General features: G+C 41.7%; 1 protein-coding gene across 3 annotated transcripts in view; it reads right to left on the bottom strand.

Moving 5' to 3' along the window:
- Window positions 1-19784, bottom strand: part of PRKAR1B (protein kinase cAMP-dependent type I regulatory subunit beta) — a 118680-nt gene that overhangs the window by 91445 nt on the left and 7451 nt on the right. For all 3 annotated transcript variants that reach the window (XM_073362095.1, XM_073362094.1, XM_073362093.1), the window contains one exon: window positions 4402-4572. In XM_073362095.1, coding sequence (XP_073218196.1) covers window positions 4402-4572 — 171 coding nt within the window. The remainder of the gene's footprint in view (window positions 1-4401; window positions 4573-19784) is intronic.

Genomic DNA, 19784 nt, shown 5'->3' with positions numbered 1-19784 from the left:
AAAGGGATGAGCTTTATTTTGCTTAGTTTAGAATCTATTTGACCCCACAGAGGCTGTGAGTGAGAGGCAGCCTAAAAAGAATGAACGTCTTCTTTTTGTTTTTCCTTTCAAACTGCGCAGGGAAAAATCCCAAGAGACGAGAGTGAGAGCAGGCCGTGGGCTTGGGGTTTTTATTGTTGGTTTTTTCCTAACCCCCCTTTAATTTAGGCAGAAGTAAGCCATTTTCCCAATGTGAGAAAGGGTTGTTTTCGGCTGTTCGTCCCTTCCCTTATTAATCTGGCAGGGAAGGGATCTTGATTAGGCCAGAGGGCCATATTGCCAACCCAGACAGAAGAAGGTTATTTCCAGTGAGGGGACTGGTGCATGACAACCCTCTTGCAGTGTCGAACAAAGAACAACCCTAGAATTATTTTAAGGAAAAGGGCCATTGTCTATAATGGAATGCTAAACTATAGTATACGGTTTAGCCCCTAGGTGGCACTATGTGTAAAATACCTTATTTAAACAAGCTTCTGCCGTAGCTGGCAGAGAATTAAAGGATCTTATGATGAACACATCTGGTCTGTATGAGCAAGCTCTGTAGCCAGTCCATATCTGGTACAGAAGAATGTGACAGTCACCTTGGTAAAGGCTCAAAGGCTGAATTCTATCTTCACCAGCACACCTCCCATTGATTTCCTCTACTCAAAGGTGTAGGGAAGTCAATGGAAGCGCATATACTTATCAGAAGGCAACATTTCACCTTCACTTGAGTAGAGATTCGGAATTCCTAATATCAAAATAAGAGTTAGACAAAACTTAGCTCAGTATGAGAAAAGCTCAGAGCTTATTGTTAGTGTCCTACCCTGCCAGAGAAACACTGGTGTGAGTTCCAGTCCTGGTCTCTTGCTGCATGATTCTAGAGAGGGTTGAAACATCCTGGATGTTCCACATGTCATTTTCTCCTTTCATATCTGCATTGTAGGTGGCTCTATCACGCATACTTCTGCAACATCCTGAGTAGATTCATGTGCTGATGCCACCAAAGAAAGTATTCCAACACAACCTCCGAGTTCTTTATTTCTTAGCATTACAAATAACCTGGTAGGAAAATAGCCCCCTAGAATATTATTTAAACACAATCTGCTTCTAAGAAATTAAAAGCATATCATCTCTATGCAGAACACAAAAAATAATCTGTACTGTCTTCGAGCTTTGCAGCAACTGCCTGTCAAGCTCCATTGCCAGCCTGTACCGACATCATTGTTGACCGAAGGAAGCAAACAAAGTTGTGTTCATTTCAGGTTCAGTTAGGAACATAAGAAAACAATCCCAAGGAATATGGAGGAACACTTCCACTGATCTTCAGAAGAGCTGGATTGGGCCCGTAATGAGCAGAGAGACATTTTGCGGTGGGTTTTAAAGTTTCTAAAGGAGAGATTAAGAACTGTGGAGAGAAGATACTAAGTAGTTGAAAGTGCCTTTTAAAGTGTCATGAAAATGCTTTTTTTAAACAGTGCCATGTATTAACAGTTTAACTATAGAGTTTTTAAAAATGTACTGGGTAGTTGCCAGCATTATGTGATTTAAATGCTGGGAGAATACTCTTCTCTAATTGGCTTTAGGCTGAAAGCTCTCCCAGGTGTCTGTTTCTTGTGAGGGAAGATGCAATAGCGGTCAGCGAGCTCATGCCACAAGAGGATGACAAAGGCATGCACACTCATGAACAGAAAAAAATACTCCACCCAAAAATAATGGTTGTCAAAATGTATTCCTATAAAATAAACTCTTTTTGGTGGAAGAGCTACTTCAGGCATTGGAGCAACAGCTGTTACGCTCCCCCCCCCCCCCATTGCTGGGGGTAACTGTTAGCCAGTATTTGTTGGTGAAGAAAGAAAATCCTTCCACCCACTGACACCAGATGCCTACAATAATGTTGACACCCAAAAGCAATGAAGTTAATGAAACAGTTGCACATGTGTAAATTGGCATTCATGGGCCAATCCTGGAAAGGGAGCCATGCAGCCTATGTGGATCCACTGCAGGATAGCAAATATTCATGTTAATTTTTAACAAGTTAATATTTCTAATTAAAAATATTACCATACTATGTATTATAGGACAACATTTTTAGAGAGCTCAGAAACCACAGCTAGGGCTAGATCTTCTACAGAGCTCAGCACACTGGGTGCTCAGCTATTCTGAAAATTTGGCAATAAATGTCACAATAGGAGATGCTGGTGCAGAGCTGTTTTGTACACCTGCACCCAACTCTGGGGACTGAACACTTGAAAATCTGGCCCATAATGTCCAGTATTTCTGGTGTCACTTATTGATTCATCTAAGATATGCAAAGCTTCTGCAAAGCCAAGTTTCATACTTTATGAATCTCTAATGTAAAATTAGAAAAACCTGAAGATGAATGTGGGAAGTCTAATTAGATAATGAAAGACCTCATCTAATGAAGATAAAAATAAATCCATGCCAGTGATCTAAGAGTTGACCTACATGCTCAGAAATAATCTGCCCAACACCTTCAAAAGATGAGCCTGGGGACTAAAAAACATGGATTTAACAGAGACACAAGTTTTATGGCCCATTCCAACAATTTGTAACGCACTCTTCTGCCTACCACACCTCCTTTGCAAACGTGTTTAAGTGCCCACTTCATTTTAAGTGGTCTCCTATAACATGTGCGAACTCCTTATGCTTAACAATCTGTCCCACCTTGTATTTATTTTGCGTTACATTGATGACATCTTCACCATCTGGACCCATGGAAAAGAAGCCCTTGAGGAATTCCACCATGATTTCAACAATTTCCATCCCACCATCAACCTCAGCCTAGACCAATCCACACAAGCGGTCCATTTCCTGGATACTACTGTGCTAATAAGCGATGGTCACATAAACACCACCCTATACCGGAAACCTACTGACCGCTATACTTACCTACATGCCTCCAGCTTCCATCCAGGACATACCACGCGATCCATTGTCTACAGCCAAGCTCTAAGATACAACCGCATTTGCTCCAATCCTTCAGACAGAGACAAACACCTACAAGATCTCTATCAAGCATTCTTAGAACTACAATACTCACCTGCTGAAGTGAAAAAACAGATTGACAGAGCCAGAAGAGTACCCAGAAGTCACCTACTACAGGACAGGCCCAACAAAGAAAATAACAGAATGCCACTCGCTGTCACCTTCAGCCCCCAACTAAAACCTCTCCAGCGCATCATCAAAGATTTACAACCTATCCTGAAAAATGATCCCTCACTCTCACAGATCTTGGGAGACAGACCAGTCCTCGCTTACAGACAGCCTCCCAAACTGAAGCAAATACTCACCAGCAACCACACACCACACAACAAAAACACTAACCCGGGAACCTATCCTTGCAACAAAGCCCGATGCCAACTCTGTCCTCATATTTATTCAAGTGACACCATATAGGACCTAATCACATTAGCCACGCCAGCAGGGACTCGTTCACCTGCACATCTACCAAGGTGATATATGCCATCATGCGCCAGCAATGCCCCTCTGCCATGTACATTGGCCAAACCGGACAGTCTCTACGCAAAAGAATAAATGGACACAAATCTGACATCAGGAATCATAACATTCAAAAACCGGTAGGAGAACACTTCAACCTCTCTGGCCACTCAGTAACAGACTTAAGGGTGGCAACTTTGCAACAGAAAAGCTTCAAGTGGTTGGAATGGAAAGGGAAGGGGTGGGAAGAGGCGGGCCAGGGGCGGGGCCTCACAGAAGTGGTGGAATAAGGGCGGGGCTGCGGCAGTGGGGGGCCGTGGTTAGCGGTGCGGCCCTCAGGCTAATGTACTAGTCCTCATGTGGCCCTCATGGTCATTTGCATTTGAGACCCCTGATTTATACCCTGAGGTGCTTCCATTGGGAATTTTCCCAGCAAACTGACCGAAACAGGAGCATTAGTGTGGTAAAATGTATCCACCTTTTCATGAAAGCTTTGCAGGGCACTGATCTCGTTGTCTTATATGAGCCTGTAAATTGCCATGCACATCTCATGGCACTCTGAAATAATGGCTGGAGGGGAATTTAAGATTATGATGGGTCTAAAGCCTATGTCTGTTAATGGGAAGATGAATAAAAGTCCATGCTCTTGGGACCACCTGCCAAAGATTAAACACATTTAATTTTATAAACATAAATTGATTTGCTTGAAAGAGCCCTGTGAAATAGAGTCCAGGGCTTCCACAGACTGTAAACTTCTAGTTCTTGCTTCGTTTATTCTTAATTTGTGCTTGGCATTTCTTCAGAAGAAGTGGCAATATAAAATGACCCAACCATTGCAACTGATGTTTTACAGAGTAAAATGCAAACAGATCACTTGATTGTAACATACACTTCAGAATCAAATAGATGCTAATACGTTACCTTTCTAACATAAGAAACTGCATCTTCCTCAGTGTACACCTCAGCACTGACACCTCCCCTTCTGCGTCGAGCTTTCACCACCGGGTTTGGAGGAGGAGGAGAAATCTCATCATCATGAGAATCTGACTGGGAATTAGATTTCTGCCGAGCCAATATTTGTTTGCATTCTTCCTGTAAGTGAAAAGAAGACACAGATGCATTTTCCCTTCATAGCTATGTAGCTGCCACCCTAAATAAAACTTGGTATATTTCTTTTTGGTAACTCAGAGCAATTTATTCATTTCTACATCTTAATCAATGTTTTTACATTTGTGAACTTTTGTGTTTTCTGATGAAGGACAATTAAACACTAGTGAACCGTAGGAAGGAAAACCAGCCAACATAATCTGCATGTGATGGGGTACACAAATCCAACACTGGGCTGGAAGGGGTGAAAGGACATTACTGAGCCTTGGTAGCCCCGCCTCTCTAGCCCTGCAGGGCATGCTCCAACTGGAGAAAGGGTTGAAAAGGAAGGAACCCAGCTCAGAAGGAGGGAGGCTGGGGAGGAGGACAGACCTGCCCTGAAGTTCCTGACAAGGGCACTGGAGAAGCCTCCCTGAGGGAATAAGGCCATATGAATGTAAGCTGAGAGAGGAAAGCAGCAGTAGAAAGTGACCCAGGGAGGGTAACTCAGAGGACACCTTAGGATCCAGACACTGTTTACTCTCCTACGGCCCTGGGTCGAAACCTGGTGGAGTGAACAGCCTAGGTTGCCAACTCTGACTGAAGCTATTCCAGGACATTTTTTTCTCCTCAACATAACATCGCATCATTTTCCTAAAATATCCTATTAAAATCTCCCAGATTGCTTTCAATAGTCACCGGGAGGTCAATGTCGATTCCCGGAGACTCCAGGCCAATCCTGGAGGGTTGTAACCCTAGGCTTGGGCTAGTCTATCTCTGCCATGTTACAAGAGGGACCCAAACCACCTGCCCCCTGCCGCACTTCTGATTAAAGGAGGACCAAAACTGCAAGACCTATCCATCAGGAGATAGGGTGACCAGGTGTCCGGTTTTCAATCAGAACACCCAGTCGAAAAGGGATCCTGGCGGCTCTGGTCAGCACCACTGAGCGGGCTGTTAAAAGTGCGGTTGGCGGTGCTGCGGCACTAAGGCAGGATAGTCCTTACCTGTCCTGGCTGGCTCCACGCTGCACCCCAGAAGCAGCCAGCAGATCTGGCTCCTAAGCGGGGGGCCAGAGGGCTCCGCACACTGCCACCACCCCAAGCACCGGGTTTGAACTCCCATTGGCCGGTTTGCGGCCAATGGGAGCTGGGGGGGCCGTGCCTGCAGGCGAGAGCAGCACGTGGAGCCTCCTGGGTCCTGGCTCCCCCTAGGACCCAGACCTGCTGGCTGCTTCAAGGGCACGCATAGTGTGGTGCCAGAACAGGCAGGCAGCCTGCCTTAGTCCCCATGCTACACTGCTGACCAGGAGGTGCCCGAGGTAAGCCCATACCCCAACTCCGATCCCCAACCTCCTTCCCCAGCCCTGAGCTCCCCCCAAAACCTGGAGCACCCTCCTGCACTCCAAACCCCTCATCCCTGGCCCCACTCCAGAGCCTGCACCTCCAGCCCAGAGCCCTCACCCCCTCCCACACTCCATTCCCCACCCTCACTCCAAATCCCTCGGCCCCACTTCCCAGCCTGGAGCCCAAACCCCATATCCCCAGCCCCACCCCAGAGCATGCACCCACAGCCAGAGCCCTCACCCCCTCCTACACCCCATCTTCCTGCCCCAGCCCAGAGCCTCCTCCCATACCCTGAACCCCTCATTTCTGGCCCCACTCTGTAGCCTGCACCGCCAGTTAGAGCCCTCATCCCCTCCCGCACCCCAACCCTCTGCCCCAGCCCAGTGAAAGTAAGTGAGGGTGGGGGAGAGCGAGCCACTAAGGGAGGGGGAATGTAGTGAGTGGGGAGGTGGGGCCTCTGGGAAGGGGTGGGGCCTCAGGGAAAGGGTAGGGCTAGGGTGTTTGGTTTTGTGTGATTAGAAAGTTGGCAACCCTACCAGGAGGTGACACTGGGTTTGCTATCCACTAGGCCACCTAATCCATTAAGGACACTATTACACTGCATAATGCATAAGAAAGTGCCATAGTACTAGACCTGACCCTGTCTCTCATACCAATTATCCACCAAGGTATCTTCATTGCTTTCAATGGTTTAAATATTGCTGTGGGAAGAGACAGAGACCTACTATCACTTACGTTCCAAAATCTTTTTTTTTTTCAGTTGATCTTTAGAAGCTTTGAATTTCCCATGGGAAGATACTCATGGAGGAGTGAGTAAAAGAACAGACTTTGTCATGACTATGTTTCTCTTAATAAAAGAGTCTAAATCAAAAGCCACACATTAATCACATCACTGTACCTCTGCAAGAAGCTCTGTTCCAGGTTTCCCACAACCAGAACACAGCAAAAATGCTGGCTGACCTTTTTCAAGAGGTTGCATATTCTGGAATCTCCACTGCTGGGGGCCAATTCTAATCTCACTCCTGATTTATAACAGTGTAAGCAACTCCCCTGAAGTCAATGGAGTTACATCCATGTAAAAACTGAATAAATGAGATCTGAGTCAGTCCCTGGAGGACAATGAAAATTGATGGCTGGTTTAGTGCCAGCTGGCCAAAAGAAAGGCTGTGTTCCAAATTGCCACTCCTGGAAAACAATATAGAAAACCAAGGGGAATCCCTGAAAGAGGGACTAACAGGGGAGAGAAACAGTATGGGGGAAAAGTCCTGGGAGTTACAAATGTGTGTGGCAGTGAATGGTGTTTATCAAATTGTATCATGATCCACTGAATTTGTTTAACTTCCCCAGAATTTAACTTAACAAAACTACTTTCACAGTAGCACTCAAAGTCCCCAGTAAGATTAGTGCCTCATTGTGCTAGATGGTGATACCAAAAAACAGCCCCTGCCTTACCCACATTCCTATCTAATTTGCGTGTAATACATGGAGGGAGTGGAGGAGGAAGGATGAGGGTACCAGTGATAGTCATGTGATTAATTAACATCTTAACCAGTTGGTTTTGTTGACACAGGAAATGAGTTATGGTTAGCTCATCAGGTATGACACCAGAAAAGAGTGTGCTACATAAAATGTGTCCTGTTTTACTGGCACATGTCCACAACTTTAAAGCTTGTAAGAAAAACAGATGATTAATACATGGTTTGCCATCGATGTTTATGAATGTCTGACAAATCCAGCTATGCTGCTTATCAAAAAGTACCTTTTACATCAAACCTGATTGTATTGCTGGTGCCTGAGTTAAGGCACAAATTAGTAAGTCTCAAGCTGCATCATTCAAAATGACAGCTCCCAGCACATCCTTGTTTTGGTCAAAGATAATTTTTAAGATCTAGACTACTGAATTTTTCTGGAGACCAACAGAGAAATACAACTTATGGGCTGACGAAACGCTTGATTCCACAACATGCCAAGTGTGCTCCTGTGGGTGACGAGCTCCCTTTATTATTTGGAATCCAAGGCACTACTGCAAGACCCATTGTGTTAGGTGCTGTACATGCACAGAACGAACTGATTTTATGGGACTATTCACCACCTTGCAAAATAGAGCTCCAAGGTACTGAAAATGTCTGCAATTCTATCTCAAACTATAAATCATGCAGTTAGAGGATGGCTAGACTGGATTTTCATACAGTCTCAGAACGGTGAATCATACATAACATTCACACCAGATTCCTCCCCACGACACACACAGTAAGTGTCTGGATGCACCGTTGTATTGAGCAGAAGTATGCAGCGACAGCAAAGCAAACATTCTTAAAGAACATACAAAAGTTCTGTGCATCAAAAATTTTAATTAATACCTGTTTACCAACATCAAACTGATATATTTTTGAAGAATTTCAAATATTAATAACCCATACTGTGTTTTTAACTTCATGTAGTTCTCCAGTTGTATAGTAAACTCTGTTCATTGGTGGCCAAAACTATATACAGTTTCTCCAGACACCTGATTGCAAACCTATAAATCCATCCTCCTTCTAAGACAATATTCTGCTAGTAACACTTTAATTCTGAAAGTACAATAAAAGGTACACTATTAAAACCAGATAGTCAGGTAAATAATTATATAACGTTACTTTGCACTTAACATTGTCTTTTCATACATGGCATATATTAATACAGAAAATGATTTATTTGCAATATCTGAATATATGCTTTCTCTTGTTTTTTTGTATATTGTATAATAGGCATTTGTGAAGAATTAATAACTAATATGTCCCCTAGTCCAGTACAGATTCATAAAAGGTAAAAGGCTTAGTGAGGTAAAACAATATCACAATCCACACACCTCTTAAACCCAAATACAGTATAAAACAAAAAATATTAAATAATTATAAAAGTGAGTTACCATATGATTCATTTTAAAAAGAAGTCTCTTCACTACAAACTCTCTTTATATAAGCAGCAGACAGTTGACTGGTTGGCTTTTCCATGTGCCGTTATTTGTAGTCTAGGTATGCTTTCCATTACTGAACTCAAGAGTGCTTTTTGAAAACAAAAGCATACACTGTGTCCAGGGTATTGCTCTCAAATAGCCATCTTCCTTATATCCTGGGGTAAAACTACATAAACAGAGCAAATATTCTGAAGGAAGAACAGACTCTCTTAAGATTAGTTCAAACACTGATCATCAGACATAGCTTGCTATGAATGCTTGTACAGAACTCACTTTCAAGTAAACACCTCACCATTCTTTTGTTGGCATGACAACGGGCTTTCTCACTCTCTGTTGGAATGGCACAGAGAATTCACAACAGCAGGGAAATCATATTTCCAATTTAAAATGATAGTCTATGGAGAAAATAGGCATACAGACCAGACCACTGTATATCAGGTGGTAGTATTGGATCAAATCCAATAGCAAGTGCCTTATTTTCTTGACTTTTACACTAGTAACTGAACTGACTTCAGTGGAATTACTCCAAACTTACACTGGGGTAGTAAGAGGAGCCTTGGGCCTGAAATGTGTAAAGCCACTACTATAATGGAACCACATCAACACGCCCAGAAGTTACAAATCCACATCACTGCCTTACAATAATATAAACCATTTCATCTACAAGGAGTGTGATCCTGCTGCCACCAAAATCATTTGGGTCCTGATCAAATACCATAAAATTCAAGGCAGTCCATAGTATTGCCAGCAAATTCAAAGGGAGTTTGACTGTGAACTTGGAGTACTGCAGTTAGCAGCTTTGGTGCACGTAGGATTAGGACAAAAATTGGAAAGGAAACAAGAAATGTCATCCTTGCCTAGAATTTAAAAAAATAAAAATGTAAATGTCTGCAGTGGCCTGTGTATCTAACGTATGTATGACTGTAGCTAAGGAACTTGTCCTGGGAGACTTTGGAGCATGACACAAAAGAATTTAGTGTGCTGACCTCAAAGTAATAGGTCACTTAGTCTCTGATTAGTGTTTTCATAGGGTATGACACTGAGCATGAAAATGAGCCATGGTCACAATGCTGAACAAGTGTTTGAGTTAGTCTCTTTCTTTCATACTTCAGTTCAAGAGTATGTTTCCTAACCCATAGACTCTCTTCTTTCTGAGTTGGTACATTTTCAAGGAGAAATTCATTTTCAGTAGTTCCTCCTCCTGTATCAGCTTTTTATGCTCAGTCATTGTCTGAAAACTCAATGTGAAAGCATAGAGACCTATGACACTTGACAAGGTCCAAATCACTGTATAGCTTTATAATAACATCCAGAAAGACTTTAAAAAGCAAAGCTGGCCATTAAGTTTCATTAAGTGATTTCCACTTTGCTCCCCACACGTTATTCACTTTGTTCTAAAACTGCCACCCACACAGAGTGCTGTCCTACTGAAATATTTTCTCGTTTTCCAAGTTTAGTCCTCAAGAAAGTTTCCTAATTGATGGCCCTGAAGTCTGTGTCCTGTTTATCCACAGACAATGTACAACACTGTTAATGACTGAGCAACCTTCCTGATTTTTTGCCCCCAGAACTGACCTGGAGTGATCACCACGAGGGAGGAGAAAGTAATTCAGTTTTCATGACCATTCAGTTCTTGCTAGAGACTGCCACCTGGAATTATAAAGATTAGAACTGCAAAAGATTTATTAGCTCAAACTATTCCACTTTGCAGGCAGTGCCGGATTGATCTCTTCAGTATGGGACTCATTCCAAGCCCATTGAAGCTGATGGAAATTTTGGAGTTCTCTACCCCATTCCTCTGACTCTGCAGTCCTCACATCTCTGACTGCTTTTCTGTCAACTCCTCACAGATGTCCCCGTTCCATCTACATCTCAACAGGGAGAAAAATGAACTTCTTATCTTCCCATCCAATCCTGTCATCATCACCATAGACAACTCCACTATCTGCCCCATCATATGGGCTCGCAACTTCAATGGGGCTTTTTGACCCAATCCTCAGCATTGCCCCACCTACATCCAGGCTGTTAAATGCTGTCATTTCTTCTTCTATGGCATCTCTGAAATCTGTCTTTTAATAACCACCCCCTACCACTAATGTCCTTATCCATTTCTTAGGCTATGTCTACACTACAGCCTATGTCGGCAGAATTTATGTTGCTCAGGAGTGTGAATAAACCACCCCCCTGAGTGATATAAGTTACACCGACACAAGTGTTTGTGTGCATACTGCTATGTCAGCAAGAGAGCATCTCCCACCAACATAGCTTCTGCCGCTTGTGAAGATGATTTTATTATTCAGACAAGAGAGAGCTCTCCCGTCGGCAGAGCGTCTTCACCAGATGCATTGCAGAGGCGCAGCTGTACCAATACAATGATCTAAGCACAATACTATTGCCAAAACATTCCTCTCTTCTTTGACTCTGCCTACATCCCGTTCATCTTCGAATCCCTTCACTGGCTCGAATCTCTCTTACCTCCTGTATCGCATTAAAACTTGTCTTCCACTTCAATGCCTTGCAGAATCTCATTCCATCACCAGCAATGCCCTAGTTTCTTATATATACGTCACTATAAAGTAGCAAGGTTACGTTACAAAACACAGAAGGTATTTTCAATGTTTAAAAGCTCATGTTACCAAACAGAGAGAACTGTAGCCAAAGGTTCTGCTTTTAAAATCCAAGCCAAGCATGCATTTGTATATATATCTAGTATGTGAAGAAAAAATCACCTAAATCTGCTTTGCTTCTAATAGCTAAACATCACTTCAGATTGAACTGTAAGGATATTTTGCTGTGCTTTTCAGCAACATCAATGCTTCTGCATGAAAGTTTTCAACTTTGCCAATATTACAGGATGTACAATGCCAAATCCACAGCTGTTTACTTACAGCCAGATTCTGTTATTCTCATTTATACTGGGGAATACTTTAATCCACAAGTAACTCCATTGAACTCAGCAAGACTATCCGAGGAATAAGGATTTATTTAGTGTAAGGGTGGCAGAAACTGGCCCTTAGAGCACAGGAAATAAAAACGATTATTTCTGTGAGGTAAATCATGAGGGTGCCTCAAAAACTCTTATTTGTGGTATCACTCCTCAGTTATCCATGTTCCCTGACATCTCACTGTTCTCCCCCAACATACTTCTGATGTATTTAGAGTGCTTTAGTAAATGACAGAGGTACCAAAAAGATGTGGTTCTGATCTGACAACAATGCAAATCAAATTGGAATCCTGAAAAATCAGTTCCTAAATTTCTTTGCTTGTGTTTACTGATTAAATGATACTGCTGAAAAGAGAAGACTAATAAATGGAGAGGAAAAAAACAAAATTATGGATAGCAAATGACACATGAAGTCTGTGACACTACTTCCTGGAAACTCATCAGGCTTAGAAACAAATTTATTTTTCATGTTCTGTAGATAATCTCCATCGCCAAGTCCCTGTGGCATTTCAGAATGTTTTAGAAACAAAATTACATAATAAATTACTATCATGTATTATTTATATAGCATTCACATACAGACACTAGGTATGTGGGGGATGGGATGCAAGAAAAGTAAGTGATAACTTCACCATTTGCTTTAAGAACATCTCAGTAGTTCCACAGGTTGTGTTTAGTTTCTCTCTGATTCACTATAATCTCATGGTGTAGAGGGAAGGGAGCTGGGGTTAAATGGCTTTTTGGATTAAGTGAATTCTCTGAAGGGATTTAAAGTAGGAGGGTGTTGGCCCACAGTAGGCTAGGTTGAGGATTCATGGATAGTAGGCCATATGGAAGAAGACATAAAGATGGGAGATGGATCAGTAAAAAGAGAGTAATTAGTAAAGGTGCTAGGGCACCTTAAATGGGGCCAGGGTTGAGACATAAGAGGTAAGAGCAGGCACAGAAAGCAGAGTAGATTTGTTCTTCATCAATATCCTTTTATCACTAATATTTACCCAGAAAGGCTGCAACAAGATTTTGCAACAGACCTTTCTTTTAAAATGTCACTGATCAAAACCGACATAATTTGGTGCCAAGTGTCTTTAAGATTTTTCCTTTGAAAAATCCAGATTTACTTTTTTTTTTTAAAGCACAACTGCCATAAGCTTCTGGTGCTGCTCTAAATGCTATTCTTATAGCTAAACAATATTCCTCCAGAGTAGATTTGATGTTGATGAACCAGAAAAAAAGTTTTCTTTTTTGTTCTTACACAGACTCAGTGCTTGAAAGTGAGCAAGTGCCTATTAGAGGCACCGAGTGGACACAGTTAGTTATATTTCTGGGTGGGAATTCAAGACGGGGGTATTTTTTGTAATTTTAAGAGGAACTCCTAGATATTAAAACTGTCCCTTGTTGCTGCTGACATCACCTGGCAGAATGGTTACAGAAATATTGTTAAAAAGCACTTGATAGTGTCTGTTTACTTTAAAACCAAACTCCCTCAGTCTTGCCCAGTCTCTTACACATGTTTCAAGGTAGATCCAATTTATACCAATTTTACATTTCCATTTTATTTGCTATTATTTCTATCTCCCATGCACTTTATTTAGAGTGGTTAATATGGGCAAAGCTGTTTGACACAGCTTTAATAGCCTGATCCAGACTTTCCCCAAAGCATCTTCTACAACTAGAAGAAAATGAAATAAAGTAATTTAGAAATTAGGTTAGTGCCCTTGAGTAAAGACACAATGACCTTTTGGCCATGACTAAACTAGCTGCAGCCTTACTTAAAAGGCTCTTGGGAAGCCTTGCCCACCACACTGACAGAGAAAGGATATGGGGAAAGAGAATTTAACATGCATCACAGGAGAAAGGACTGGAATCTTTCATCTGTCTGCATCCTAAACTTTGACCTTACATGACAAGTCGGTATTATATAGTCAAACACATTTCACATGCAACAGCAAACCAAATTAGTGAAAGAACAGCTAAGTCATGTAAAGTAACAGTACCAGATCCTTGACAAGAAAAATCAGCATAGCTCTAGCACCAGTGACTTCAATAAGAGGAGAGTTCGACCAACAAAGAACTCTTTTGAAATTAATTATCACAAGCAGCAGGCAGATCAACCACTGAAGTAGAATAAAGACTGAACTGCTCTTGTACCAAGATAAATCTACACTAGGAATCCCTGATCAGTTTTTAAGCAATCATGTAACGCTTTTACCAGTGGTATAAACTCTAGCATAAACCTAGCATACGGATTTTTGCCACTATAACATCTAACCATGGCTGTAAAAATACCTTTGCCCAGTCTATGCCAGAGCTTATACTGGAGCTAAAATATGGGTTTGAGGTTCCCTAATGTATACAAGACCCTAGATGTGGTCTCTCTAAAACAATGGGGGGGGGCATTGTGAGTGCTTGCACCACTTCTGCCTTTGCTATAGATAAATAGAAGACATCAGTCTCCAAGAATGTCCGTTATAAACATTAAAAATCTCATCCACTACTTAGGGCAAACTAGGCCTGCATTGAATCTTCATGCTTATGCAATTCCCACAGATTTTTCTGTATGCTCTTCAGTTTCAGCTTTCACTTAAAAAAAACAGAAGCTTTTAGCTGTTCTGAATGCAAAAATAGGTGTCTCAATGTAAATCAGACTACTGCCATTTTACTGAGACTGCAACAAGACCGAATGAAGTAATAGCACCAAGAGAGGTGTGAACTTGCCCTATAAATTTTAACAATGGTATGTTTGCATTTAAACAATTTCAAGCAGACTATGAGCCAACAGCTGACTTCCCTCTGAAGTACCTGGCATTGGCCATTCTCAGAAGACAGGATTCTGGGCTAGATGGACCTTTGGTCTGACCCAGTATGGCCGTTCTTATGTTCTTATTACTTTAATTTGAGTATGAATGACTCTCGTCAGAGCCATGGTGTCATAAATATAAAGGGAAGGGTAAACCCCTTTAAAATCCCTCCTGGCCAGAGGAAAAATCCTCTCACCTGTAAAGGGTTAAGAAGCTAAAGGTAACCTCGCTGGCACCTGACCAAAATGACCAATGAGGAGACAAGATACTTTCAAAAGCTGGGAGGAGGGAGAGAAACAAAGGGTCTGTGACTTCCGTTTTTGCCGGGGATAGACCAGGAATGGAGTCTTAGAACTTTTAGTAAGTAATCTAGCTAGGTATGTGTTAGATTATGATTTCTTTAAATGGCTGAGAAAAGAATTGTGCTGAATAGAATGACTATTTCTGTCTGTGTGTCTTTTTTGTAACTTAAGGTTTTGCCTAGAGGGATTTTCTAAGTTTTGAATCTAATTACCCTGTAAGGTATCTACCATCCTGATTTTACAGGGGTGATTCCTTTACTTCTATTTACTTCAATTTCTATTAAAAGTCTTCTTGTAAGAAAACTGAATGCTTTTTCAATGAAGTCAAGGGTTTGGGTCTGTGGTCACCTATGCAAATTGGTGAGGATTTTTACCAAACCTTTCCCAGGAAGTGGGGTGCAAGGGTTGGGAGGATTTTGGGGGGAAAGATGTGTCCAAACTACGTTTCCCAGTAAACCCAGTTAGAGTTTGGTGGTGGCAGTGGATATTCCAAGGACAAAGGATAAAATTAATTTGTACCTTGGGGAAGTTTTAACCTAAGCTGGTAAAAATAAGCTTAGGAGGTTTTCATGCAGGTCCCCACATCTGTACCCTAGAGTTCAGAGTGGGGGAGGAACCTTGACACATGGACATTTCTGAACTGATGTTTGTGCCCTTAAAATGCTTATTTTGAGGCACTTTAGTTTAGGTAGAATTTTGTATACTTGAGAAATGAGTGAAGAGCAGCTTATCTGTTGAAGAATTAACCAAAAATATTGCTGTAGCTTTTCTCCACATATAAATTACCCCAAACAACAGTGGTGTTACTCCTTATCGAGCTAGCCAACCCCCAATCCAGTTTTCCACTAGAAATTAAATCACTAGGGCCATTGAATAGGGAAGATGTTGAAAATACTATTGTGCTGATGCTGAAAAATAATTAAAAACCCAAAATGAAAGCACTACACTTGAAGAGAGCTGGGTCACATGAGGTTGTAAACCCCTTTCAAAACAGCAGAGACCACTGCAGGAAGCAGGAGCTGGCAAGGTATTTAAACAAGCCTTAAAATTCTATCGCAATCTGATGAAATTCTGCTCCTGGACAATGACAGATCCAGCACTTCTTTTGGACTTCATTACCTTAATTCAGCAAGATTCTTTACTCATGTGCTTCAAGTTACTTATGTGCTTGTCTCATTGAAGTCAATGTTTTTTGAAAGTCAATGGGACTACTCATGCTTAAAGATAGGCATGTGCTCAAGTACCTTTCTGTATTAAGGCTTTAAATCACCTGATAATCAGAAACTAAAAGCAAAGGATACATCTAGACAAAGTAAGGGCAGATAATGAGCAACTTTCCCTCAGAGTCTGCCAATAAATTCCAGTCCAGCAATTCCCCACTTTGAGAATTGGGAAGGTATTGTCATATGGACAAATGAAAACTAAGACAGGGAGTTAAGTGATGCTCTAATTTATTTCTGACACATGGTTCTTAAGAGCACAATTTCAGAGATTCAGGTTTCCCTAATGAGTAAAATAAGTTACTAAAACACATCACTCCTGTGTTTAAAAAAATCTAGGTTAAGGGGTTTAAAAATACAAAAATTTCCAGTCTAAACCATGTTTTTCGAGGCAGCCTGTTTGCCCTGTCTACCCAATCTATCAAGTTCTTATACTGGTGACCAGCACCGTAGTGTCTCTGTGCCTCTCACAGTTCAGAAGATATCATAATATTCCTCTAATACTTCATCAGGTAGGAAAATCTGCTCAATTTTTTGAGGGTGGTTGGGGAGGGGGTTTGGAGCATGTGTGTATGAGCAATATTGCGGGAAAGCTAACTTGACAGAATGAGCTGTACACTTAGTTCTGAATGCAGGGACGTTAACAGTCATCCTGGGAGTGAGTTTCATTGTTTTCATCTGGTTCCTGTGAAAGTTCTGTCTACTGGGCTCAAGAGGCTCCCCACTACTGGCTGAAAACCTTATTGCTACAGAGGAATGTAGCTATTATGAGAGGTCACGGCTACAGAAAGATGGTCTGACACTTGGGTAGCTAGGTCCCTGGGTGTATGAGCATTTATTATCAAGCTAATATTTTAACAGCTGTGCATCAGTTTACTACTGACTTTATTTCAGCAAATCTCAGCCCTGTGTTAATAGTAAACTTGATATGGTTTGGTTCCTTCTCTTTCTAGGCAGGAGATATGTGTGCAATTATCTGGGGATCACCAGATGGAGCAAGTACAGATAATCCTATTCTATTCTATACAGATAATCCTATGCGTTCTATTACTTAATAGGTAAAGATTGGGGAAAATCCTGTATTGCTATTGGAAAACAGTGTTCTCAGAAGCTGTTCCATACACTGGTAAAGTGACCAGACTAATTTCATAGGTGTAGAGCTGCTGCTTACAGTGATGCTTGAAAACACTGGGCCTGATCATACAATATGTTGAGCATCTCATATGTTGAGGCACTGAGTGCTCTCCTCTCCCACCAAAGTCAGCAGAAATTGAGGGCAACTCATCACCTGACAGGGGGTCCTCAGGACCCCACGAAACTGGCCCCGTGATATAATAATCAACCCCGCTCAGGCATCTGTTTATTTAAAACTAACGATTATTAAGAAGCTCATCTCCCTGTACTGTCTATTGGAGAAGAGGATTTGGCTAGTAGGGTATGAGAGAGTTCGGAGTCTACTGCTGCTTTCTGGGTGGGATGTTTCAGCCCCTTAATTGGCATTTGGCCAATATATTACCATGTATTTCATTTTCTTTCTGTGTACATGTGCTGAAGGAATTTGTTGATGGGCATACCTTATAAATGGAAAAGTAAAGTTGCTAATAATAAAATTCAATATAGTCTCTTTGCGAAGTGAGAGGTCTAAATATGATAATTGGCCAAAGACACCAAATTAAATGGTTCCTGAAGGCTAAAATACAATAATGTATTGCACCATTTTAGAGCTTTCTATTTCCCCACTTTATACAGGCACTAAAAGGTTCATTGGGGTTGTGGTGTGGGGAAAGAATCACAATTTGCTGACGAACCAGCCAAATAACTAAAATCTCCTGGTAGAGATGAGTGAATCATCCCTAAATATATCCATCTTCCCTTAAAAGAGCCATTTTACTGTCTCAGAAATGCGGTCCAGCTGAGCTGTCCATGGAGTATGGTAATGCTCTGCAAGGAGACTGAAGAAAGGCAAATTCTTTAGTCTTAACTACTCCAGCTTTTCGTTTTTCTCAGCCTCCAGTGCTATTCTGAGTTTGCTCTTCCCCAGTGTCTGGTTCTCTCTTATCCACTGCAGCAGGTGGTTGAGGGTTACGAGTCCAATCTAACTCCCTTTTACGTCACTGGGAGACTTTCCATTGACTTTAACAGGAGCTCGATAAGGAAGTCAACAATAATACAACCAATATGTATTGCTTTACTTAACAGAGACCTCCTCTCTCCTTGTGTGATATTGCCACAGTAGCAATCAGCTGACATGCTCAAACTTGAGCCCCCTCAATTTAAAACAGAGTGTGTTGTGCAGTGACTATCCATATTCTAAATTATGCAAAGTAACAAAAGGGCAACTCAGTCAGCTATATAAAATTGTTTATAAAAGCAAGAAAAGTTGGAGACAAATATTGGTACAAACTGGATTCACCTAAATCCTAATCATATCTAAAAAGAAAGCCCCAAAGTTCCTGCAGCTGCCCCCCTCTAAGTGTGTCATTTTCCTCCCCACCTTGTTTCCCCTTTCTTCTCTTTTTTCCCCCTTCTGTTTAACAAAAGCCTTGCTGAGCCAGACAAGATAACTCCATCCTTTGCAACATTGCTGTAAGTCTGACCAAAAAGGCAAGCTAAAAGCAATGCCTTTAAACAGCCTGTGTCAGCTGACTCGGGCGATGGGTCTGTAAAACTGCAGTGTAGATGTTTGGGCTCAGGCTTCAGCCCAAACTCTGGGACCCCTCAAGGTGGGGAGGGTCCCAGAGCCCACGCTCCAGCCCAAGCCCGAATGTTACAGAGCAATTTTACAGCCCCGCACCCCAAGCCCTGCAAGCCAAATCAGCTGACATGGGCCAGCCTCTGGTGTTTAATTGCAGTGTGTAGACATACCCAGAGTGGCTGATAAGATAGTATGCTCTGCCTGCCATCTCCAGCAGCTAGGATACAAGCAAGAATGAACATTAGAGACAGAGACTAGGTTCTCTTTTGCTATCCTTTCTTTCTCTCTTGGTGTGTGTGTGTGCTTGGTTTTGTCCTAAAGGAAACCAGATACGTTAATTATTTCTCTTTTCCACAAAAAGGACAAGGTAATACCATCTAAAAAGTCCATCAAGCAGAGGTATCCCCCTATAAAAGGTTCTATATTGCTAAAGAGAATGGGAATAAGGGAAATTGTTCAAATGAAAACCTTAATTAATTCTTTAAGTTCCAAATGCTTTAATTGTTTTCTGTCTTTTTTTGTGTGTTCAACAAAAGGTTAAAGATTTTTAATGGCAGTTGTTACAATGTGAATAAACCAGCAATAACTCTCCATGGAACCCCAGACCACGCTTAATGGTTTAATGTTATAACAGTAAATAAGGGTTTTATTAACATTTTATCCTTTGTTGGGCAAGGGATATTGCCTTAGCAACACTATAGATGTGTTTTCTATGATTAATCATTGGCTTAGACAATTGCACCTTTGATCCAACAGACCCAGGATTTGTTTACATTCCAGGCATGCTGCAAAGTCCACTTTTTCTTCCCTTGGGCATTTGGGGAGGAGGTGGCTTGGAAGAAATGGACTGTTTGGGGCTGTACTTGTTAAGGGTTACAGAGTAGCAGCCGTGTTAGTCTGTATTCACAAAAAGAAAAGGAGGACTAGTGGCACCTTAGAGACTAACCAATTTATTTG

This window comes from Lepidochelys kempii, chromosome 10 (assembly GCF_965140265.1).
Source record: "Lepidochelys kempii isolate rLepKem1 chromosome 10, rLepKem1.hap2, whole genome shotgun sequence".
NCBI lineage: Eukaryota > Metazoa > Chordata > Testudines > Cheloniidae > Lepidochelys > Lepidochelys kempii.
This window is presented reverse-complemented; position numbering and strand designations above follow the sequence as displayed.